The 25,752-nt window shown below is 46.1% G+C and overlaps 1 protein-coding gene across 7 annotated transcripts in view; it reads right to left on the minus strand.

Moving 5' to 3' along the window:
- The window catches only part of PALM2AKAP2 (PALM2 and AKAP2 fusion), a 399,871-nt gene that overhangs the window by 18,138 nt on the left and 355,981 nt on the right, over positions 1-25,752 (minus strand). For 6 of the 7 annotated variants that reach the window (XM_054584541.1, XM_054584539.1, XM_054584538.1 and 3 more), the window contains one exon: positions 9,544-11,935. In XM_054584541.1, coding sequence (XP_054440516.1) covers positions 9,544-11,935 — 2,392 coding nt within the window. Of the gene's footprint in view, positions 1-9,543; positions 11,936-20,848; positions 20,883-25,752 lie in introns of those variants that run through there. The other variant, XM_054584544.1, reaches the window with a different exon arrangement.

Below are 25,752 nucleotides of genomic sequence, written 5' to 3' on the forward strand. Positions count from 1 at the left end.
AATACAAATATGAACCCCATACTGTCTTTCATGCACATATGTGCAAGGAGGAAAACAAGGGAGGTAGTGAGTGGATTAGGATTATGAGTCACTGTGATTTTCATCATTAGTCTCCATTTTTTTTCTACAATCTGCACGAATCACTTTTAAAATATGAAACAAATCAGAAAAAAAATTTAAGTATTATTAGCCATGTTCGGAAAAGTAGAGAGAGCCGCTCACTTTAACCTTCATGAACTAGGGAGACCCAGGACAGCACACACCGGGAGGGATGACGAGTCCACTTGGAAAGGCACCAGCCATGCCCATAACAATGGCACTCGCAGGCTCTACCACTGTGAGGCAGACTAAGGAGCAGAGAATTTCACTGCAAATGAGTAAATGTCATCTCCCATCAGGAGTGGAAGAGAAAATCAGGAAATGTGAATCTGACTTCCCGTTTATTTTTATAATAAAAGAGCACATGGAAGGCCTACAAAGAACTTTGAATTCTGTGATTTGAGAAGTCCCGACTTCTGGGCCCAAGAAAGCAGCCGTGTCTTGGCGGCTCTTCTGGATTTCCTAAGCAGGACGGGTTTCCCTGAGGCACGGGCAACAGGCTGCGCTGGAGGGGGCTGAGAGGAAAATCCGCCGAGGCTCCCACCCAAGGGAACCTCAGCGGGGGCTGTGCGTCCTCTGAACACAGCCCAAACACTCCTTCTGCGGGGACAGGACTCAATTCTAAAAAGCGAAGAGCGTGAATTCCAAAATGAATCGGATCAAACATGATTTTGGTGATTATGACATTATTCCACGTGCATGGTGACTGAGATCCGAAATCAAAGAGCCTTTGTTTCTCCACTTTTCCAAAAGAAAAGAAAAAGCCAGCGCCCACTCTCATTTAAAAAACAAACCGAACCGAACAAAGACGCCCACCCAATGACATGCCTTGGCTCAGGCCGCCTCCAATGACCTTTCTTTACGCTGCATTGGGGAGAGGCTGCAGACATCAAAAACAGCTCCCAGGTCACTGACATGAGCTCGGAAAGAAATGAGCTCAGACTTGCATTTTCAATTTCATTTCCTCTCAGTAAAGGGAAGATCCTGCTGTCAGACCCGGAGCGCACGGGGCTTGTGCCAGGCGCAGCTGTGACCCACACTGCACGAGCCGGTCCCGGTCCTTTCATCTCCTCTGAAGGCCCAGGGGTGGGAGGACGCGATGATATGAATCTTCAGATTCTAAGCCTCGCTCAGAAATGACAAATACCCTGCCTGGCGAACCAAGCCTGAGGAACATACACCTATTATTACTTAATGGCTGGGGTGTTGGATTGAGCTGCTGATGTTGGGTCATTCTTTATAATCAAAACTGGTAGACAAAAACTCTAGAAGGAACGAATTCTGCTTCTGGGTGGGGCGCGGGGTAGGGGGCAGCCAGTTTAAGACCAAAACAGAAAAATATTTCATTGAAAAAGTAAGAATGAAAACATGGTAAAAAGTAATTTGCTTACCAAGATCTTTTTGTTCAGCACATTTCTACCAACATGGTGGACTTGGCTGTGTCAAGATTATTCCCCAAAGAGGAAAAAAAAAGGGAAATCTTTTTCTGGTGATCGTGCTTGCAATTTTACTGTCACCCAATACACCTTGTTTTGGATTTTGTTATTTTGAAATCATAGCTGATTACTGAAAACTAATCCCTGAACTCAGATTTTATAAGAGGAACTATAATTCTAAGGAAGCAACTAGGAAAAAATATCCCATCTAGAAAACAATTTTCTAATGCATATTCTGTCATTTATTTCAGGGACACAGCAAGGAGTAACTCGTAAGTAATTCTGCTAAGGTTTTATAGGCCTTTTCTTAAAACCTACTAGTGACTGTAGTAACAACCACAACCATAATCTTGGGCGCCTTTGTGTCTCAGGCGCTGTCCAAGCTTACTGACGTGGTGGGTCCTATTTTATTCCCACTTCTACTGGTGGGGACACTGAGGTTTAAACAGGTAACAAACAATGGAGTCAGGATTTGAACTTTAGATATAATTCCAGAGAAGTGGCTGTCACACTTAGGCCCATAATTTTCTTTGACCAGCTTTTTTATATAAAGCGTGACTTCATACTTGAGTGAGGGGGAATAGCTATGACATCAGGTGTGTACAACTTCTGGGAAACCTCTGATGTTTACATTAAAGATCACGAGAAATAACACACGTTACATGAAATATAAATGTATTCTTTGGGGATCTAAAGGCCTACACGGCACATTCTCCCCTGTACCACCCCTGGTCCCTCCACCCCTTAAATAAGCTGCCCCTTTGTGAGCAGCTTATTCACAAAGATCAAACAGATCTGAAATGCCATTCTCCTTAGGGAAGTACACAGCAAGTCACCACGGCTAGTAAAGGACACATCACATCCTGCCCTGAACTCCAGCAGTCACAGGGGGACATCCTGTTCCCAAGCCTGGCTTTGATTAGCTTCACTTCTTACCAGGGATCTTGAAGGAATTAGGTCTTTTGATTCATATTTTCTTTGTCAGCTCAAGACTGCATCTTTCTTTGCATGTGGTTAAGTCTGATTTTTCAGGAGCCACTGTCCTAACCTGTGTGAAGTAGCCATGCGTAAGAGGTAAGCAACAAGGACACTTTGTGGTGTCCCCAGCAAGGCACGAGCTCCACTAGGAGCCAACTCAGACACCCTGGCTACATCAGAAGACCCAGCATAATTAGCAGTGATTCCCTTACAGAAGGGAATTATACAGGTGAGAAATACGCATTCTCCAAAGTTCTATTTCCCTGAAGCCATGACCATAGTCTTGTCATGGAAGAAGAGACAAGAGTCTCCACCTTCTCAGGACAACTTTAACCAGTGGCGATTGTCCTTTTCAAACCACTGAATGGAAGGCCTACAAAGGACTTTGAATTCTGTCATTTGAGAAGTCCCGATTTTATTACGTACCTTCCCCCCTTGCCAAACACTGCGTCAACATAGTCTTTTCTCCCAATTCCTTCCCAAATACCACTTTTTAAAAATAAACATTTGGGGGGGTTCAGATAAATAAAATTCAGAGAGGCTCTGACCCAAGTCCGAAGGATCAATCTCAAAGAGCCAAAGAGGTCAGCGGAGAGCAGTCATGGCGCTCAGTGGCCACCAGTAAGCTAACGTAGTTGCCTTTGGCCCCACTCTGCCAAACGCATTCAGTTAATGGAGTGAACACTTATTCCCTGCTCATCGTCAAATTAAGAAATTGATTCCTTGTATCCAGTTCTTTCAAAGATTTCAGGGCATGAGCCCGTGGAGTGGATGACTGAGCTCCTTCCTGGGTGATGACCTTTCAGAAAGACCTCAGAAGAACGACCCGGGCGGCTGGTTGACCTGGGCTGGGCCAGTCCCTCCGCCATTGGCTCAGGTCTGTGGACGGCACCAGCTATTTGGCCTGTTGTAATGTGGAGCATTGGAATTCAGTTCCAAAAGAACAAAGGAATCGTTCTGGGGGTACCGCTGTCTCACAGCCTCTTAGAGCCAACTCATCCACCCCGGCAGAGGATTCCAGAGTCACAGAAGCTCTAGAAAGGAGGGGCAGGAAGGACCCAAGAAAACGCAGGGGTCAGGTCTGAAGACTGAAAGGGGACAGAGAGAAAATGGGCTCAGTCACTGTAGGTGGGTGAGGGGAGCTGTTACCTCACACCTCATACACCTTAAGGACAGAGAGGCAGGCTCAGTAGAAGGCGAGACTAGATGTAGAAAAAATACAGACTTTGGAGTCAAATAAACCTAGGTTTGAACCTGGTTCTGCCACTACCCAGCTGAGTGACCTGGGCCAAGCTACTTTGTCTCTCTGGGCTCTGGTATTAATACTTTGAAAAGAAAATATTATTTTAAGTCCATAATCCCAAAATTCAGAAAAATCTCTGGAAACTAAGTTTCATCGTAACTTACTTGGCAGCAAAACCTGATGTGAACTAGCAAGAGGCTCTTCGTTGTCTTTACTTATCCCACTTAGTGTGACTAATTCTTCTTCAGTTTTATAGTAGAAATAAAATATCACAACAGGGGGCTGCTCCAGGACACTGCCTGAGTGTGTGACAGGATAGTATATTCATTAAATTGCTTCTCTAAATTAACAGTACGTATACTTTATAGCTTTTCTACAATCAGAAACACTGAATATATTTGGCCTCAAGGGTTTGGGTAATTTGTGTTACATCTTGGAGGCCTATTGTAGGATTATATGAGAAAATGTATGTGAAGTAATCAGTACAGGTCACAGCTTTAAGGTCTTGGTCAGGCACAGCCACCATGATTCGGCTTATGTCTCCACAGAACGTCTAGGAAATGTGGCGGCAGACATAACCCTGTGTAGGATGCTCTACATGCAACAAGTCACCAAGCTCTGCTTCATGAACAGTGGGCTGACATAATTTATTTTTTGGGGGTGTCTAGAACTTTTCCTTTGATATCTGAAGATAACAAAGGGGAAAGAAAAAAAAGATCCAGTCAATAATCTTTGTAACAATGTAATGATCATCGCATGTGCATCGTAATTCAAACTAATAAGAGAAGTTGAAACTCTTTGGAAACTTAGAATTTCCCTTATAATTATTCTTATAATATGTATAACTATCACCTCTTCCCTCCAACTGAAAGACATGCACAGGTACTCTGAGTTATGGGGTTCAATATCCACACCTTCTCCTTCACCCCGCCCCAGTGCCCCACAGGGCCACTTCCCGGACTGGAAAGATCAAGTCAACACCTGGCATGAAAAGAGAAGTTATTTTAAAAAAACAAACAACAAACAAACAAACTAAACTAAACTAAACTAAAAAAAAAAAAAAAAAAAAACAGTTAAAGAAACAAAACCCTAACTAATCACCTAACTAACTGGGTTGCTGTCATACCTAGAACTTGGAAGTGAAACCAGGATATCTAATAATAAACTATAGGCTAAAAAAGAGAACTGTCTGTTAATGCCCTTCATCTGAAAAGGTCTAAGTTGTTAACTTCAATAAAATGTTTGGGTTGGCCACCCCCCGCTCCCCAAACTCACTCCTCAAGGATGGTTTACAGAGTAGTGTGTGGATTCCACCTACCAATCAGGCTTGTACACCTGTGGAAGCACTTTCATTATTTTCTGCTTCTAAGGACATCAGCAGAAGGTGCCCATGTGTTCATTCTTGGGGCTGTGGCCTCTCACATAACACACGCCATCCGTCAAGTTGGCAGCAGTGACGTGCCTTCAGAAGCGCTCATGCAGAGGAAGAGACCCACAGAAGCTGGTAAGATACACTCATCAGGGCAGGAAGGCTGTGAGCCTGCCGGGTCATAGACGAAGTTGGGACAGCCTGGAGGTGTGTGAAGGTCATTTCCCTTTGAAAATCCTCATTGGCTTCCCACTGACCATGGGAGAAAGTTTAAAATCTACACCATGAAGGCTGTCTGGCCCCAATCAACTTTGTTTTCGATTTCTTCCTTTAACCCACCCAGACCTCATGTTAACACCTCAAATGTGCCAAGGTCTCTACTGTGTCGGGGTCCCCGTAAGTGCTTTTCCTGTAGGCGGGAACAATTTTCTCCACCCCCTGAACCTAACTTCTCCTTCAGTTCAAAGCCAAGATGGCAGTTTCCCAAGAAAGCAGGACTCCCTTATCCCCCGAGTGAGGTGGTCTGCCTTGTTCTCTGCTCCGACAGGTCCCGATGCTTCCCTGCAGGAAATCACCTTTGTTTGATATTGTTTTTCTTACTGAACTTTTAAGTTCCCCAAGGGCAGGGAGCGGTCTTATTCACCTCTGTGTGAACAAATGTACCACAAACCCTATTTGAGTGGAATTTCTTCCTCTAAAAATCATGTAAGAATCAGTAAGATAAAACTTCCAGATAATTTGTTCTAATAATTGGTCTTTGAAAATGACTATGTCCTTTTAAAAACAGAAACCCTATCTTCCTCCATCTTTCAAAGGGAAACTAAAAGTGAAAACGTATCTTTTTGATACCTGGGGTATGGTTGGGGAGAATTTGTAGGTTTCTCTTTCCTTATCACATCTTCGCTCTCAGCAAATTTTCCGTAAGGTTTTAGGATTCCAGCATGTTTCCAGCATGATTTTCACCAAAGGGGAAGTTAAAAATTATATTTTTCATCACCTAACTTAAATCATCGATCTGAGTCATGCAACAAAGCAACTGAGTCACCTCTACTGGAATGAAACATGGCAACATCTCCATTCACAATACTGAGGTCAGAGCCAGCAGTTCTGACTCTGGCCAGTTTGCATCGTCCAGTTTGGCCACTTTAAGTGATGTGTCAGCCTACTCCCTGATCATGAACTTGGCGGCTAGCTAGCCACGCAATACTCCAAATGTTCCCAGGCATAAGTAGAAAGAAAATTACATTTTGTATTCAGTTCATTTCAATCCATGTTTAATCCTGGGAAGCCCTGCCACCTACTTGAAATGTTTTAGAGATAAACATGAAGGAATGAGGTACACATGCATCATTATGACTCCATTCAGTGTGAGAACCAGACCCAAGCAGTGCACAAAACTGAACAAATGAATAACCATCTTACTAAAAAGGCAGATATCAGTCCTGCAGGGATGGGATATGGAGGGGAGATTAGCAAGAGTATAGAGGGATGTGCGAGGAAGCTGAGGGCAAACATTAGGACCCTGCCTTATTTTAAGTCTGGTGGGGAAGCCTGACAGACAACAGCAGGTCAGGAAACTAGGGGAACAGTGTTGACATATCTTTATTTTTGTCCATGTGCTAGAAGTAAAGTAAGGGAGCAATATGGTAAAATGAAGACAACTCAAAATACCCACTGGGCACATGCACTTTAGAGAAGATTCTCTATTAAAATCAATGTAAAGATGGCTAGGTAGGTGGAGCCCGCTATACCTGATAGAAGAACCATGGTACCTGCCTTCCGTGTGAGCAGAAGGGGCTGAGGTGCCTGAAGAACCTTCTTCCGTCAAACGGTGGGTTCTTATATGCAGGCCGTTTAGAGTTACTTATCTGAGTAGATATCATACAGTATGTCCAACTGGCATCTTGGTGCTAAGCCAGCCCCACTGCTAAGCATGAACAGAAACCCTCCTGTGTTAGTTTTCTCTCCCTCAAACACTCAGCTGGAGGGATTAAAAAACTTAGCAAGAAGTCACCGGCTTCTCCCTTTCCTTGCACCTTCTTTTTCCTTCCTGAATAATTTAGTCCAAAGGGCATTCCATGGGTTTGGACAAGATGGTGTCTCCAACGGGGATGGGAGGAGCCACACTGGCCCAGAGTGGTGTGCTGAAGCCAGAGCAGGGTGGGTAGGGGACCATGGTGACCCAGCATAAGGCGCTGGAACCCAACAGGGATAAGAAAAATAGGAGACTGGTTGCATGAGGGGGGAGGGGATCAATCATATACTAAACACATTGAGGATGATAGCAATCCGGTATCTTGTTATCAAGAAGGAGGTTTAAATATGAAAAAAGAGAAAATGAGCCCTATGGTATGAAATTAGAATTAAGGATATGTGGGTGAGCTCATGGTTTTCAAGATGGATGCATGGATGGATGGATGGAAGGAAGGAAGGAAGGAAGGAAGGAAGGAAGGAAGGAAGGAAGGAAGGAAGGAAGGAAGGAAGGAAGAATACTCTTTAATTCTGTCCTCTGAGAGTGCCTGTGATAATACAATAGCAATGAGCACACCCAGGACGTAGATCTTGGTCTCTAAATACCATTCTCCACTAGAAGAAACTAGTGCTCTTCAGAGAAGTGGCTGATTTCAAGGTTAGAAAAATATAAGATAAGACTGGAACTTCTCATGGTGTGAGTAAGGACGTGCCCAAATAATAATGGGAACATGTCAAAAAGACACTGAGGTTAGCTTGAAAGGGCTCCCATGAGCTGTATTTGAACAAATTAAGGATAAAAATAATAATAGAACTGGATTGTAAGCCACTGACTATAACAGGAGTCTATGAAACCATAAAGATATAAATAGACAAATGAATAGATTTAGTTTGTTGATGAGTAAGAGAAAGATTACAGCATACCAAAGTACCTCCCTACAAAATACATATTCATTACAAAAAGAAAAACAAAACTTCACTGTGCAGAAGGCTGGCAGACACTCCCTCAATCAAGGGATCAAAATTAGTACCACGTGAAAAAAATTAACATCTGTCCCCATAATGGGACAACCTGACACTACGTACTACCTGACTGGATACAGTGCAAATAAGCATTATTTCTGTAGTATTCCTACCCAAGATGCATAACTTGAATATCACCATGTGAAAGCATCAGACAAACCCAGATGGAGATGCATTCGACAAACTATGGGGCTGATGGAGCATCACGTTGGCAATTTACTCGCACTTGTTCAGAATAAAAAAGAGGTATTTAAACTTGGGAACTTTTCTTCAGGTTGAGATGTTTTAAAATTTAAAAATTAGTAACAAAAAGAGTTACACTGCATCACTGTAGATTCTATAGAAGTCAAGTGTCAAAATGGGATTAAGATTTGGAAGGCCCAATTTCAATGCCAATGATTATATATTAGGGTAATACTTTTAAATTATCTCTGGTAAAGAAACAGTTTTCTCCCCCGTCTTTTGCAGACCAACACTTCTTAAACTACAAAGTCCCACATTTGGATTTGAGGACAATATCAAATTGCTCCGAGAGCTTTCAAAAGCTTACTCTTACTGTCTGTAATTATGGCAGTACAGACCCATAACAAACTCTTCATAGACTAGCTGAGGCCACACTTTCAGCAGCATCTCTCTGTGGTGGGATGTGTGAGTCTCCAATTGCCATCCTATCCAAATGGGAAATAAAAACTACTGGTCACACTGTTACCAATAATGGTAGCAATAATTACCACTATAATTAGTATCAACCGACTACACAAACTATTCAAGAAAGAGACCTGCCCAGCCAATGAGAAAGGGGATAAAAGACCTGCCTTTCCATAGAGTAACTCAACTTCTCTAAGTGGGTCAGCAGGCACGAATAAATGAGACCATCCCAAATCCCAAAGTAATTGCTTTGTGGTGACTGAAAGCAAACCCAATCACACAGAAGAGGGACAATAGCATCTTCTCTGGGTCAATCTATAACACCAAGTCATGAAATGTCATTGTTGGGACGGGGCCTCCCATTCAGAAGGGGTTAGTAGAGCACATCCCCCATGTTAAATGGGTTTGATTTAACTTACAGACACAAAGGGTGAAGCTGCTGACTCCAACAGACCACATGGGCCCCACAGAGTCCCTCCCTCCACCAAGGAGCCCCTTCAGATACAATGAGTACAATTCTCTGTAGTAAACCAAGACCAGAGCGGAACGACAGGTGAGGAGCTACTGCATCCTTTGGGAAATGTCTAACACCATCTGGGCTCAGGGTTCTTCCAGAGGACACTCTGCCACTTCAGTTGTGTGCCCCAAATGCTGAAGTCCTTGTGCTAGCGTACCCCGGACACATTCCAGCCACACACAGAGGAGGCTCCACATAGAAACCTGTAAGCTGAAATCAACCAACAGTGTCTGATTCTGGTCCACGGCACTTCACTTACCTGGAGCGGTTTTGAAGCATGATGTTCGGGAGGGCAGCGATAAGGCGTTCTTTGCCCTGGAGCTCTGGGTACTCTGCAAGACCTGTCTCTGCCTCTTCAGCTCCTCTTCCCTTTCCTGGGCAGCCCGGATCTCTTCTTCAATCATGGACAAAGTCCGCTGCTTCCTTGACCTCAGCTTGAAGGGCCCAACCATCACGTCAGACTCTTGCATGGCCAGGAGCGAGGCTGTGCTTCTCAGCTCAGCTGCCTCGGAGTACTTGCTGAAATAGCTCCCTTCTGGTCTGGTCTCCTCCATGTTTATTGGGCCGCTGGACTGCACTGCTGGCAATGGTGGGGAGGGTCCCCGTTCCCTGAGCACCCTGTCTTCAGCAGGCAGGATCTTTGGTAATACATCCCTTTTCTCTTGGACAGGAGAGGACACCTGAGGTGGCTCAAACATGCTCTGAGGCTTCTCTGAGTTAGGGGCCCCCGTTCCAGATTCCTTTAGAGTGGTTCCAGGTCCCCGCTGTTCTGTTCCACCCTTGTTGGCTCCAGACGCAGCTCTATCCACCTGCTCGGCTATGGCTTGTTGAATGGCATTTTGCACCAGGAGACCAGCCTGATATTCCAAGGGGTCATCAACCGAGGGAGAGTCTCCCAGCATGGATGAAGGGGAATAGAAACCATGATCGCTAAATGACTTGGAGACACCTTCTCCTCGGCCTTCTGAAGGGTTGTCAGTTTGGGGAGTCTGGGGCAGAGAAAAATCGGCCAGTGAATTTTCCTGGAGGGCATTGGTTGTCTCATTGGAAGCCCCACTGTCACTGATGTTGTCCATGCTGAAATCATTGGACAGGGTCTCCAGGACAGTGGTGTCCTGGGACCTCACAGACAATTCATCCAGACCAGAATCAAGCTCCTCTTGAGTCAAAGAGACATTGACAGATCTTGAAAACTGATCCAAAATCCCAGGGTCTTCATCCTTGACCACGGTGAGGATGGCCCGGGCACTCGTGAACTCTCCATCCTCTGCCCACAGTTTGGACAAGGGCCCGCGTTTGGAAGGCTCACTATAGGGCCCTTCCCTCCCCTGAGGAGCTGCGCTGCCCTGGCTTCCTCCCAGAGACTGGCTCTCCAGGGCACAGTGGCCTTTCTGCCCCTTGGCTGCCGACGTGCCACTGTCTTCTGGAGGACCCCCAATGGAAGCTGGCCTCGAGAGGGTCAGTGGCTTGTCTGAGTTGACTGAACCCAGAGACCTGTAGAAGGGCTTGATGGAGAAGAGCCTGGGCGTACTCTGGCCCTTGGCCACTGTTTGCCTGGAATTCTCCATGAGCTGGAACTGTTTGCGAGCAGCAGAGAAATCTATCTGCTCGGTGACGACATCCTTCACGTTCTCAGTCATGCTGGAAGGTTCCCGAGTGGAGACAGGGGCTGTGCAAGGCTGCGGTGGGGGCCGCTGCTGCATCAGCAACTGCTCCTGCTGCGCCCTCTTCTCCTTGCGCTCCTTGTACTTTTTGTGTGACTCCAGATGTTCCTTGTCCAGCTGTTCCTCGATGGTTTTTTCCTGCGGAGGATTCCACCATTTGGCTGCAATGCCAGGGTTCTTTTTCACAGCCTGACTCCGGATGAGTTCCCGCCTCTCCTTTTCCAGCTCTAGCATCTCTTCTGTAGGCCTCACCTTCTGGACACAGTATTGTTCTCTCTCATTCTCGTCATCCTCAAAGAGCTTGGAGGGCTTCTTGTCCTCATGGAAGGCACGCAGCTCAAACTTGGCTTCCTTCTTCAGCGTGGTGAGCGTGAACTCCCCATCTCGGGACGAGCACCAGGAGCTTGTGGAGGAGCTGGGGCTCACAGGAGCCTGCAAGCTGTCACCCAGCAGATCTCTGGGCTGGTCAGGGGAGTGGCCGTTCGCACTTTCCCCCTCTGCCATGGTGTCAGAGTTGCTTTTACTGAGCTCAATGTGAGGAGGAACCTGCTTGCCAGCTGCTCTGTCAGTGGGTTCTGGCAGGATGGCTATGTGAGCAGGTGGGCTTGGGCTGCCTGTCAGGATGGCCGCGCCAGGCTCCGGGGAGGATGTGCCGTTGTAAGTTCCGTCCACAGCAGAATCACAGCAGTTGGCCTCCAGCACCTCGTCTAGATATCGGATCTCACTGGCCACATCATTATCCAGAGATTCATGGTGATCAGCGAGGAGGCCATTGTGCGGGGGCGAGTAGAAAGGGGAGGGGTGGTCCATGGAATGTGAAGCAGAGGTGATTCCAGGTACACTTTTACATTCTGCAACAGAGACCTCAATTTCCATGTTTTTGTGATCTGAGGGAAGAGAGCTGATTGCAGGATCTAGGGGGTTGGCACCACAGATGTCTCTCTCGTTTTTTAGCCGGACATCATCCTCGGAAAGCTGGGGAGGCTTCTGGAATAAAGAGGAAACAAAAGTCAGGGTTAGACACCACACCTCTTATGGATGTGAACACTGAGAAATTAACTGATAACAGGAAGGAATATTAAACAACAATGACAAGTCCTTCTGAATGGAGATTTCCCTTTGGCTTTACATTTTCATTTTGTTGTGCTAACAGGTACCCTACACCTCTCTATTTCACAGATTCCACTGTGTTTACTGGGTGTCCAGGGAACGTTCATTCAATGCTAGTCTCAGTTCATAAAATTTAATAGTAAATATGGACTTAGATCATCTGAAGATATACTCAAATATCTTCTAAAGTAGGAGATATTATATAGCAACTGTACCAGAGTCTTCCAAAATACTCTCAGCAAACTACTGCAGAAATGTAACATGAATATTTGTGTGTCCGGAACTGTAGGAAGAAGGTGCTTTTACATGAACGAATCTTCTTGAAAACCTATGATTCTTTGCCAAATGTAATACAATTATTCTGGACATGAAAAACTTTTTAGCAATTTTTTTCCAAAATAAAATACTGGAACACTATCAATTCCTTCAGCAACTCCTTCAAGGCTACAGAGCCCCACTGTATGATGAAAGCCATAACCAGAGCCACTGACTATACAGGTTTGTTCTCTCGGATGTGCATCGTAGCAAGACTCCTTCGCTTGGGAATGAGTCTTGCTCTGGAAAGCTAGTCTCTGGCTACCCTTTCCCTGTAGTTCCTAAAATGGCTTCTATACGATAGCTCCAATTTTGTGGTCAAGTAAGCAAACTACATCCTTTTAATATTTTTAAATACATATATTTTTTCGTCAGCTCTCCATCCCATGTAATTTCATTACTGACGTTATCAGTAAGATTAATTTCAAATCCTAGGATAATTATTTTTCCATACCAAAGGAGTCTGGTTTGTTCCAGATAATTCAGGAGTAAATTATGAACTTAATGTGAGGTCCCCCTAAAGATCTCATGAACACCTTGGTCGGCTTTGTTTCCCGGCCTCAGGTCTTTCGTATGCCCAGGGTTACTGACAGCGCAGGGCAAAATTGCAATAGGGTATACATTTTCATTTATTTCAGTTTTAAACAATTTTAAAGGCTTACAATATAAAAATTAAAACAGCCTTAAGAGGATTCTAGGGGATTAATTTCAAAATCCTTCCAAAAAGAGTGGATAATTATAGATTTGTTTATGAGATCTAGAAAAATACAGACATTCACCTATGAGCTGTGTTCTGCTGTCAGAATGTCAAAACTCACATGGTTATCCATGGACTGACTCGAAGGTTATCCCCGAACTAAATGGTTATCCATGAACTGGGATTTCCTTCAAGCCTCCTTTTCCACAATCCCCTTTAGACTTAAGCCAATCAAGGAATATACATTCCTTCTTCAGTAAGAGGCAGGCGATGATGGTCTTGGATGATCTAGTCTAGGTCTGGTCTTTGTCAAAGCCTGGTGCTTAAAATCACAATAACTTTATTTTTATTTTTGACCATCATCAACACATTATCTTTTTTCTTTACAGTGAGCTAAAGAAGAAAGCTTTATTGTCCTTTTATAAACATTGATTAAACTTTCTTTTGATAAGGCAATTATCAGTGACTTCTATGTAATTAAGAATTACAGAAATGGCCCTGATTGGTCAGGCATCATTCTGCAAAGCTGAAGTTTGCAGGTTCGATTCCTGGTCAGGGCATACACAAGAGGCAACTGATTGATGTTTCTCTCCCTCTCTTTCTCCCTCCCTTCCTCTCTTTCTAAAAAAATAAATAAATACACTCCAAAAAAAAAGAATAGCAGAAGTGGCCGGAGTCCCCGCTGCTGTGACTTTCAACAACTATGTAATAATGTACAGAGAAAGTTGTTGGTCTTCTAAGACTGTGTGGCTGTGCAATTTCTGTACATTTGCAATTAGAGATATTAAAGATTTACTTAGCAATTTAAAAAGAAAAGAATTACAGAAGATTCAAATGCCTGAATGTATTAGCTGCCATTCAGTTTCAAGTAAACCTAGGTCAAAATTAGCCCACCCCATGGAAAGCTATTGCTGGAATAAATAGACCAACACAAAGGGAAGCACAGCACTGCTAAGGAGGAATCAGATTATCCTTGACCCTTCCAACCTCAGGTTCATTCAGTCAATGTTTTACTAATATTATTCTTCATGGGAATAAGTAGAGCTCTCCTCCTCTATCCCTTTCGTTAGGGGTGGCTAGGAAAGGAACAACTAGTAGGAGCTGCTGGGACTGAAATGGCTAAGAATCACCGCTCTACTGAAACATAACACACTTTCAAATAGTTGACACAAGAAGGAAGAGGGCAATCTAACACTAAGGGAAGCTAGAAGACAAAACAATTCTATAGTCCATTTAGTCATTAATCGGCTGAGGCAACAGGGAGGAGGGCTTATTCTACAGGGCGGTAATTCAGCTCATAGCCTCCTCAGTAAGCTCCAAGAGACATCTTTTTCTTAACAAATATTAAATTTCCCACACTTCTTAGGAAGCCATAGGTCTATTTTGGAGTTTGCTTAGTCTAGTCGGGCAAAGTCACAACCCTGCCTATATTTATCTCCAGTGGATCGGAGTGGCTGAGCCCTTCTCCACAGCATTTCCCAGGAGCACTTTTTGGCTCCTCACGTCAGCATCTCTTTGTCCGGGACACCTCCCAGTTCAGTGGCTGACCGTAGACAAGCAGATGCTGTGACAGGTGTCTTTTTTAGTACTCAAAAATTCTACCAATTCTTCCCAAGGCATACTTTCTGAACTAGCAACAACCACTCCAATTCAAGGCTCATAATAGCATCTGACAGTATACCTTCGCAGTGTTAAAAAAAAAACAAAACTGCCTTTGGCTTTCAGTCAGAAATCACAAATCTAGTAGTTATGTTTTCTGTGATGTGTTCAACTGAGATTTTTAAAAATGCTAATTATTGTTTAAAAGACAAAGTTTGTAGTCCCGGTGTAATGCAGGATGGTTCTTTCCCACACATTTAAAAAAATATATTTAGACGCTGGCGGGTGTAAACAGGAAAGAGTCTTTCCTTTCGGTTAGTTGCATGTGCCCGCCCTCTCCTCCTCTTTCCATAAATTCAGAAAATCCTTCCTGACCATCCCATGTGCTTTAGAGAGTAGCAGCTCTCAGCTCTAAACCCTAATCAGGGTAGAAATACTTAAAGAAATAAACAGCTCTGCGTTACTGATTCACAATCATGCATCAGAGGTCCTGAGCTTAACAAAAGAGCAAATTCCTGAGTTCTGTCCTCAGCAGGAAGAATATACCTTCATGCAAGATAGCCTGGTGTGATCAAAGCCCCCAGCAAAGACACCAGGTAAATGGAAATGGTCTGGAAATCCCACAGTCCAAGTTTGGCATAAGTCTGGACTTGACATCATTAAATGATGTCTCATTTAAACCAACAAATGCTTATTGCTCCCTTTGAAGAAAAGACCAGCACTTTCTCCGTGCTTCAGGTACCATGAACTTGATTCCAGATTCAGATAAAATTGCATGTTCAATAAATGGACTGGAAAATCCTCTTGAAGTAAACTATGCCCCAATACAAAAAAACCCCAAGAAGATAGGAATGAACTACCAAACTGGAATTTCAAAGGTCAGAGAAAACCTAGGGTGCTAAGGGGCCCATGGGAAAGGATGGGCTTGTCCCTGCTAACGCTTCAGGTGGAGCCCTAGCAAGCAGCCTGGTACATAATACCTGTCTTCCCAGAATAGCTGTCAGCTGGTCAGGATGTCTCCTCTAGCATTTACTTTAAAATACTCTGGGCAGAGACCACGTAATGCAGCTGTGTGTGTCTGAAATTAGATTAAATTATAATCCAGAGGTAGACAGCGATCCTCATCGGGAATAAACGTATGCCTTGAGAGTGGTCAACCAGGATTTAATCAGAAATCCCTCGCTCCATAGGAGGTGGCGTCCATCCTCCAGTAGCTGAGCTCTCTGAACTCCCACAGGACCCCCGAGGCTTTGCGAAGTGGTATAATTAAGGTCAGAAATGAATTTTCACCAGTGAGATTAATGGCTTGCCACTTAGCGTAATAAAATATTAGAAATTGATAAAACTGGTGGTGTTCAAACTTGTGGAGTAGAGTTATTCTTCCACCCTTCCGTAAGTAGGATATACAAACAGAGTGAGCGCTTTGGCTTGTGCACCCTTAGGGATGGTGCATGAAGTCTGAGAACTCAACAGTCCGGTGCCCACGTGCCCAGCCTTTGGGTCACAGAACAGTGGTTGGTCCTAACATCCACTATGTAGTAACCAAATCCTGCCTTTGAAAAACTGCCACATCTGCCTTCACGCAAGATGGGGGTGGAGCATACAGAATCTACCAGAGCTGGGACTTCTTTGAGGTTACGGACAATGGTTTTACACCTATGTTTACAAATGTGCGTTTAATAAATGTGTGGAGCGCCAGAATTTGGTCTACGACCTGCTTTTACTATAACCTGATAGCCAGATTGTATCTGAATCTGCCATTATTGACCCAAAAATGTTTAATAATACATAAAGCAAATTAGTACGGGTTAATTTACCACAAAGGTGCCCATGTCTCCTGTAACAGTTCGGCCAGACCCTGTGCAAGACAATCACGGAGCTCTTCTGAGAATATAAACCCTTTGTAAGCAGGGCTCATAATACTCACACAAGTCTGGTTTGAGACTTAAGTTAGATCATGTATCTATTTAAAAGTACTATGCAAAATGTAAATGCAAATATTCATTATTATTAAGCAATTTTACACCAAAGCGTCAATGATGAATATTAGATTCTTTGCAGAAGGTGATGGTGAAGTTTTGCTTTTGAGAAGAAGAAAAATCAGCATGAGATTAAAAGGACAAAGGCCCAGGTCCTAAGGCATCTCCAATCTCACTATCATCCCTTTCCTCGCATTCGAGATCCTTAAATGGTAATTTTAGATGAAGATAAGCACACTTAGAAAGATGTATCTGCTGCTGCAGCAAACAGAATAATGGTATAAAACGTCCTTAAAAGTCAAATTCTGAAGATGCTGGAGAATGGTCAGTTAAGAACCACCTCAGTCTGGGGCTCCGGTCACATGGGAAACAGGTGGGAGTCACATATTGGTCTTAACAGAACCTGGTCCATCCACAACACTCTACCCAGCTGACTAAACGAGTAAACGACCATAAGGAGCTTGTCCTGTGGGTGCACTATGAGGGTCATGTCCCTGTTTTACTGGACACAAGTCTTAGAGCTTATCACAGTCACAAAACGTACACATACATACATGATCTTGACCAATGTTCATGAATGAGGCTCTTTGTTGTGTGAGAGAGGCAGTTTTTACTTTGGGTTTAAAACATTACAATAAGAAGTTTAGAGAAATCGAGTGGCTTTTCCCAAGATCACCTGGCTAGTTGGTGGCACAGCCGGGATCTGGAGGCCAGTCTTCCTGTCCTAGTGCTCCCCAAGGTGTTCTCAACAACAGGAGGCTTCCGAAACGACAAGGGGAATGTTCAGAAGAGTGGATGGATTTAAAGGGCATTTACTTGGCTTTCTGGTTGACAGTTTGCACACTTGAATCTCTAGAAGTCATGCGAGACTCATGATTTGGCTTCAGAAGTCAAAGCCCCCTTTCTTCTCTCTATTCAGAATCAGCCAGAGACAGGCTCCCTGGAGACTTGGTGTCAGCCTCCTACCTTCTGCTCCATTGACAGGGCCTACCCGGAGGCCCCTCCAGCTAGGAAGAGGGTGCTGACTTCCTGTTCAGTCTGGGGACTATCCTTTGGACTGGCCTCCAAGGCAGGTCCTCTGCTTCCTCTGATGACAGACATTCCAGAGGCAAAATATTAAAATCCCACACCCCAGTCATCACTACAGATGCCGTGGAAAGAGGCTGAGTCTCCTTCCCAGCAGCATAGGGTCCATGGCACAGTTGAGATTCTAGAAGCCTGCTTAGTTAGCACAGAAAATATATCAGGGCCCTGTCACCTGCCGAATTGGGGTGATGGATGGCAATGTGCTCTTTCCCCCGGGTACCTGGGCCTGCAGCCGGATGCATCAGGACAGAAAGAGGAAAGCATTTTCCTTAGCAGACCGGGCTGGTCCCAGGGGACCCCCGAAAAGTGACCCTCACTATAAGGACGAGCATAAAGCTGGAGCTTCCACTCAAGCCCACTGCGTTCTCGGCTTCCCAACTTGCCCACCACCCTCAGGCTGCTACCTCTTGACAATACCTGTTACCAGCGTCGACCTCCTAGGCTCGTAGCCTAAATGCAGTGTGACCCAAATCACTCAGACATCAGGCGCCCGCAGCACGACCAGGTTTCTACACTCTGAATAACCCAGATTACTTCCTCCTAAAGTCACGATATTTAAATTAGAAACACTTTCCCCCAGGTAATAGATGACCTGATCCTTTAATCCAGTTATTTTTAAGTTCCACCAAAAATACAAACTCATTCTTGGCCTAGGAACAGAGAGGCATGGCTATGAAAGAAAACTTCCTCATAGCTGTGAAGCCAGACAGTGTCTCCGTTTTCCCTTTTTCCCTGCCTCTCTTTCCTAACTTGTGTTTTTAGTACACAGAGCGCAGTTGCTATAAGCAAAGAACTGGTATCACAGGCCTTGCGTGGCTGGCTTTAGAGTGGTTCTTAAGGACGCTGAACTTTCTGGCTGAAGTCTCCATCATGAAGGCAACAGAAGAAGCGGGTACAAACTGGCTGATGGATGATTCTCCGGCACCTGCTAGATGCCCACCTCGGTCTACTGACCTTCATCAGCCTGTGGAGAACCAGAGCAGAGCTAGGAAGCCTGGGAGAGACAGACTCGTCAAACCAAAGGAACCTGAGGAATGTGGGAGGGGAGCACAGAGGCTAAAGAGGTCAAAGGGCAAGGATGAGGAAGCACTGAGAACCTGCAGAGTGACAAGTCCTGTGCCTTGGGGTCATGGAGGTCCCCAGGGCTCTGAGGTGGTCCCCTCTCTGCAGCAAGGAACTTAGAGCCTTGGAGGAACAGAGCACCAATTCACGTAAAAGAGAGCAAACGGCACAAGGCAGAGAAGTGCTGTAACAGTAATGGGGAAGAAAATTCTGACCCTGTTCAATGGTGCAGGCTGAGAAGGGTTTACGAAGGAGTTGGAAGCACCAGCTGGCCTGCAGCTCCTCTGCCCCCACCCCCACTGAGGAGGGCAGGCTGGAGAAGGAGTGGGGATTCTGAGTGGGCCCCTTCCACCCCCGCTACAGAGATGCAGAGAGTAGGAATGTCTGAGAACGACTTGACTTGCTCCAAGCAAAGCCTTCAGGCCAGGAAGTGGAGGGTAGGGGGTGATAACCTGGGCCACATTCCAGCCCCAGGCGGCCTTTCCGTTTCCACCCCCAGCAGAGCTTCTTCCTGCTGCAGGACCAGGGCCTGTGTGTGTCGTGGGAAGCTGGAGCCTAGCCACTCCCCCAAAAGCACAGAGACCCCCGCCTTGGCTGATAGAAGGCAGACTTAAGACCCCAAACACCCAGTAGCTGCAGGCTAAATTTAGACCAGGCAGGCTCAGGTTAACACTGTAACCTCCCCCGCCCCCCTCCCCAAGGGTATTAATACTAATAACGCTTCTCGGTTTCCCTCCCACCCACCTCCTGCCTTGAAACCATTACAGCTAAAAGTGACTAGGATACCCGTTCCTACAGACCCAGCCTTTTTTTTTCCCCCCAGCCCCTCTGCGGTATTGGTCCACAGTGCAGTCACATGCTGCTTTGCTGCACACACCCAGTTTGTGCCCCAGGTACAGGCTTGAACACAGGATGCAAAGACTTCTGAAAACCCCTTTCATTGGAACAAGACTCGCCTATATCCTGGCTCACACTCCTGGTGAAGGAAAAACGTCAATCTGTACCCTAATGGAGTCTCCCCGACACCACAGCCGGCCTTATTAATAGCATCCCCTTAACCCTGCTGAAAGTCACCAGCTCAAATGGCAGGCGGCACATCTGGAAAATGTTACGGTGCTGTTTGATTAGTGCATTTACAGCTTGGGCTTTCTGTGAAGGAAAGTGAAGGCGGACTGTGTGTGACTGGGTGAGAGCTGGGGAGGGGAGGAAGGGAAGGAAGCTGTGTCCTCGCCGGCAGCGCGACTGGTGAAAGGCAGGTTTCTTTTGGTTACTTGGCGGCCCGCTCCCTACAGGAGTGATGGAGAACCGCTGGGGTTTCAGGATTTCCCCTGAATGAGAGACAGGCTTCATTTCAGCTCCGAGAAAGTCAAGCTTTGCTTCCTCCTCGATGCAATACAGCCTGTGCTCTCTCAAGGGTCCTCAGATGCCCTTCTCACCGAAGGCATTTTTTCCTGTGAGGCTATTTTGCAGGGCAGTCCCCACCTCCGGAATAAACCACCAAGATCAAGGCTACAGAGGAAATGCTGGCTCCTGCAGCCTGAAATTTCTAGGGTAATTGATTGTGGTGGAAGCAAAAGCAGGCCCAGCTTTAGTTCTTTGTTACTTAGCTGTATCTCTCTTGGTTTTAAAATAGTTGAGGATCTTGGGTTCATGCCTGGCCCACCCCTTAATGGCAGAGGGCAAAAACTCAAAACAAAACAAAAAACCCCAAAGTTGTAACAGGGCTAAAAGTCACTATGTTGAGGGAGACAACCAGGAGAAAGGAGAAAAGGGTGGCAGATAATTTTGAGATTAACCCTTTGTCCACAGTGACTCTGTACAAACGAACGGAGCTGATGAGGTTCCTGGCCCCTACAGCAGACGCAGGCACACACGTTCCCTAAAAAGCCTTCAGTCACTGTGACTGTGGAGAGTTCCGCAACGTGGAAACGGAGGGCTAGTTGTAGACCAAATGAATACAAGGCAATGACTAGAAAACCAGTTACTAGAATCGCTGGGTCACTTGGAAAAGGACTCACATATACTCCCTGCTTCACAGACACACTCACGTACCATCTTCCAAAGCATTATCTGCCACAGATGACTTGTATACCCTCGCACACATGACACATTTGGGCGTAGCTTCCTCTGGGCCCTATGAAAGCTGGAGTTTCACAAGATTTGCCAAAAAGAAAAAAAAAAAAAGATGCTGGTGGCCAGTGGAATCTCAGCTGCCCACTTTATCTAGCAGGAAAAAGCTCCACAGCACAGCCCTGCACAAAGCCTCTGGCCTGCAAAGCAAACCCTCTCCTTCCAGATCACAGAGAACAGGACAGTAAGATAGGTGAGCAGACTCAGCTTACCCTGCCCAGAGCGTGTACCTCAAACGTCCCCAGTCAGAATGGCCTCTCTTTCCAGACAGATTCCTGCGCCCTGGCTCAAGCTGGACACATTCCTTCTGAGCCTCCTGACTGAAGCCTGTGATGTCACAGCTGGCCCTCCCTCTGCTCCCTAAAAGGCCATTCACACAAAGAAGGACTTTAACCCCCTTCCAGGAGGCCTGGCCCCTCCCTTGCTGGCAGGCGGGAGCAGGGAGCCAGGAGGGCAGCGGCCTGCGGTCTGTCCAGCCAGAAGGTCCCAGGGTGTTCGGTGTTTGGGGCTGAGCAGGGAGGGCAGGGCCTGATAGGAACCAGTCATGGCTGTCTTCTTGGAAAGTCAGAGATGGGCCTTGGATAAGCAGGGAATTAATATCCCCGTGAGGCTGAGGTAGCAAAAAATCTGAAAGAGCCTGAAGATCCAGTTAAACGAAGTGTGTAGGAATTTTTCGATGTGTCTGTAAAGTAAGAAAGGCTCACCGTAGAAGATAAGTTACTCAGTCTCCCTCCTCTCAGAGGAAAGCAGTTAATATTTTATTGCATTCCATGTAGTCCCCTTTTGAAAAAAATGTGTATCTAATATAGTTGAGACCAGACAGCATATGTGATTTTGTTGCCAACTTCTTTTTTTTCTTACTCCATATTACCTCACAAGCATTTTTCATGGCCCTTAATGGCTTTTGGAAGGCGTATTTTAAATGGTTACACAATGGCCCATGCTGAAGTGGGACAAGAATTAGAAGTCGGGGACGAGTGCTCCAATATCAGGGATATGTCTGGGGGCGGAGGCTCCACTCTCCCACAGCTAACCAGAATCTTCTGCCGGGAAGAAAACGTCCACACTTGCCTGAGGGACACAGGAGCATCCCAAACATCTCTCTTTCACCAGAGCGAGACCTAGAAAATGTGGGGCTTAACCGGGGGTCTGCCCCAAATCAATCAGAATGCTAGGTCCATGCTGGGCCACAAAGAACTCATTTTCTTCGGTGAGATTGTGAAGACAAAGAGAATTGAGTGTTTTTATAGTAAAGTGATTAGGAAGAGGAGGACAAGGGTCAAACGTGGTCCTGTGGGGCCAGATCTTTGGGGTCAGCTTGGGAGCAGTTTGTCTTGGTGAACCAGGTGAGCAGCCCGAAGACAGCAGCAGGGCTGGCCGGATGGCCCGCAAGCAGACCTCCTGGAACCCCCGCAAAAGCACAGCTCAAGGAAGGAATGATCAGAGTGGATGGAGCCTAGGAAGATCCTCTGAAAAGGAAGCTGGTAGTATACTACCCTTTACAACAGTTTACATGCCGAAGTGACATTTTTTAATTTACTGAAAGTTACTAAGAACTATCTGAGAGTTTCTTAATAACAGACTTGGTGATGTCAAATCACCACGGAGTGCTGTGGAAACTTGGAATTTATGTGCCCTTTGGAATAACTGGAATGTTCAGTTGTACAGCCAAAGGCATTTCAAGATGCTACTCCACAGTCTAAAGTAAAATGAGGTGGGAAAAAAACAAACACCAAGGGTGGGGTCTTCCATGAAGAGATGCCCCCAAGCCAAGACACAAGAGTGACAGCCAGGACCTGCTACAGCACCTGGCCCTCAGAACCACTGAGGAGGCTGGTTAAAAAATAAATTTTAAAAAAGCTTAGAAATGTGCCCTGCTCACAAAAGAGAAAATTGTATGGAGTCTGAAAGCACTACTATCTAAGTAGTAGGCATGCTTCTGACTGGAGCCAGAGATGCTATGGCTTACCACACACATACAGGTACCCTGTTATAGAAGGATTGTGTCTTTCCCTACCCCCACCCCAACTTCAAGTGTTGAAGTTCTAACACCTAGTTCTTCAAAACGACCTTATTTGGAGAAAGGGTCTTAAGTAATCGAGTTACTGGTCATTAGGGTTGGCCCTTATCCAATACGACTAGTGTGCTGATAAAGAGATTTAGGCAGAGACATACCAAGAAGCAAGACAACGTGAAGAGGCAGTGAGAGAAGACAGCCATATATATATATAATCCACGGAGAGGGCGACCCTTCCCTACAACCATCAGAAGGAACCAACTCTAATGACACATGGCTTTTGCATTTCTAATCTCCAAACTGTGAGACAATAAATTTCTGTCATTTAAGCCACTCAATGCATGGTACTTTGTTACTGCAGGACTTGGAGCAAAGCAATGCACACACACGTACACATGGACATACTCATACATATACGTGTGTGCGCATATGCACATTCATGCATGTATATTTGTGCGCACACACAAACACACATACACACACAGACACACATGTACACACACTTCCCTCCAGCTACAAAAGTAGAGTGCAGTTTAGAAAAATATTCTGTTGCAAAGTCCCAGTGAGGTGCTCCAGGAAAGTGGCTGATACTCAGAGGCAGAGGGAGAAATCCAATCCGCAAGGTGGTTTTAGGCCGAAACAGCATAAACCCAGCTGCCCCGCATGCTATGCTTCGCAGAGGGGTCTCCAATGGGAAGGAGCAGAGCAGAAGCCAGCAGCACTCACCTGGCTGCTGCTCACCTTTCCCCTTCCCCTCCCCTCAGCACAGACTCTGAGCTGGGGTTGATTTGGAAAACCAACTTGTACTGTCAATTCGAGGCTCCTGCCTGGTGCTGTAACCTGATCTTCTGTTTAGTCTCGGAGGGTGCTTTGCCTTGGGGGACCTGAAGCAGTCTGGAAACACACTCCTCCTGTTGACTGAGACACAACATGCAATTTGTGAAGCTCAGCAGCTGGAACCTGGAGGCCTTCAGCGTTTTTGTGACCATCACCCAGCCAACAGCTATGGCACACCTACTGGGTGCCAGGTCAGTGTTGCACACTCTTACCTATCTTCTCTGTTTACTCCTCCCACCAAAAGCAAGCTGGACAGTCTCCCCCATTCCACAGAGGGGCGGGCCCCAGGCTACGGGGCCAAGCTCTGCCCGGGGTCAGGAACAGGGCTCCGAATCCATGACCTGTACCACAGGGCAGGCCTCTGCCCCTGGGAGCCACGCTGGGCAGTTCAGGAGGAAGCAGACCCAAGAAGGGCACAGCGCTAATCCAAAGAATCAATAAGGAAAATTTAAGAAGCAAAGGCAAGGCAGCGACAGAGTGTCTTTGAAACCACGTGCCTACTGCTCCTGACTTGGGGAAGGCTGTGTTTCTTTTCTGGACCTCAGGCTCCTGGTCTGTAAGATGAGAGATCCAGACCAAGTGAATGCCCCTCCCCACCAAAATCACTTCCTTTTTTGCTCCTAACCGGTAATTGTGATGTCAGCATGTACAAAGGTGAGGCACTGGGCCATTCTGAGTCTGGTGATGGGGGGAACGGAGCTGAGAGAAAGCAAGCCAAGGCGGCAGCAGCAGCAGCAGCAGCCCCTGAAAACCACTGGCTAGTTCTGCCAAGAGATTACAAAAGTTCCAGGAAGGAACTCCCCGCCTTGTCAGGACTTTATCTCTTCAGTTGAAGGAGTTCATTCTGCTAAGTGGAACCATCCCATTTTTGTGCCCTAGTGTGACGGGATGTTCCCAAACGGATTTGCTGAGATCAGGAAGAAGGAGATGGGAGCAGACAACGTGGACAGGCTGGTTTCGAAAATGGTAAGACCAGGAATTGCCAAGTGGGGAGGTGGGGGCCCTGGAGAGGGCTCCCTCCGTATGCTCCCTGGGGCAGAGGGAAGTGGAGGTCTGTGGCTTTTCAAACTGCTTCCTGGCAGGCACGTGTGCGTGCATGCACACACGCGCGCACACGCACACGCGTGCCCAGGACCTCCGGATGCCCCTTCTAAACGGCCTGGGCCACGGTGCCCTCCCCAGGCCTTTCTTCCCTCACTGCCTTCCAGCACGGTCCTTTCTCCAAGTCCCATCTCCAAAAGACTCCTCATCTCAGCAGGGAGCCAGGCTTTAAAGCAATCTGCACTTTGATGTGAATTTGATGGGAATATTTACAATTTAAAATAGGAGCTTGTTTATCCAAAGGAATCCCTAATAGAGTAAAGTGTGGGAAGTAAGACATACCCGGCCCTAGTTTACTGAGGGAAAACTGGTGAGAAGGGAACAGGACAGGCTTTTAGGAAATCCAGACTCAGCACCTTCCCACTGGCCAGGACCCTGACACCTACAGAGCCCGCAGCCGGGAAAGACATACACGGATGTACAGACCACTCAACTATGTCCGTGCCATGGTCTCATTTATTCTTATAAGACACAGTATTCTATAGGGAAAAAAAAGTAGTTCACCAACTGCCAAGCTCTAACCCTTCTTACTGCACCCTCCCATTCCCCAGTATACCCTCTCATTGCCTCCAATACTGCCCAAAAGGTAGGCTTTGGGAGGAGGAGGAGAACCTAGTTTGCTTAATTCCAGAACCAGATGAAACTTGTGGTGACCTCGGAAAGGGGCTGAAAAATCTAGCAGGCCCCAGGGCAGTGCACGGCATGCACTCTGTTCCTGTCTCAAGTCTGTGAGTCCATCTATCAAAGATCTTAGACTCAAGAGGTCCCCCTGCTTGCAACCTCAGACACTATATTCTTATCTTCTCCAGGAATATAGGTGCCATAATGGTGCAGCATGGAGGGCTAAGCTTTAGAAGAAATGCATTGTAAT

This window comes from Pteronotus mesoamericanus, unplaced genomic scaffold, assembly GCF_021234165.1.
Source record: "Pteronotus mesoamericanus isolate MK-2021 breed Mesoamerican mustached bat unplaced genomic scaffold, CSHL_Meso_final contig_78, whole genome shotgun sequence".
Classification (NCBI taxonomy): domain Eukaryota; kingdom Metazoa; phylum Chordata; class Mammalia; order Chiroptera; family Mormoopidae; genus Pteronotus; species Pteronotus mesoamericanus.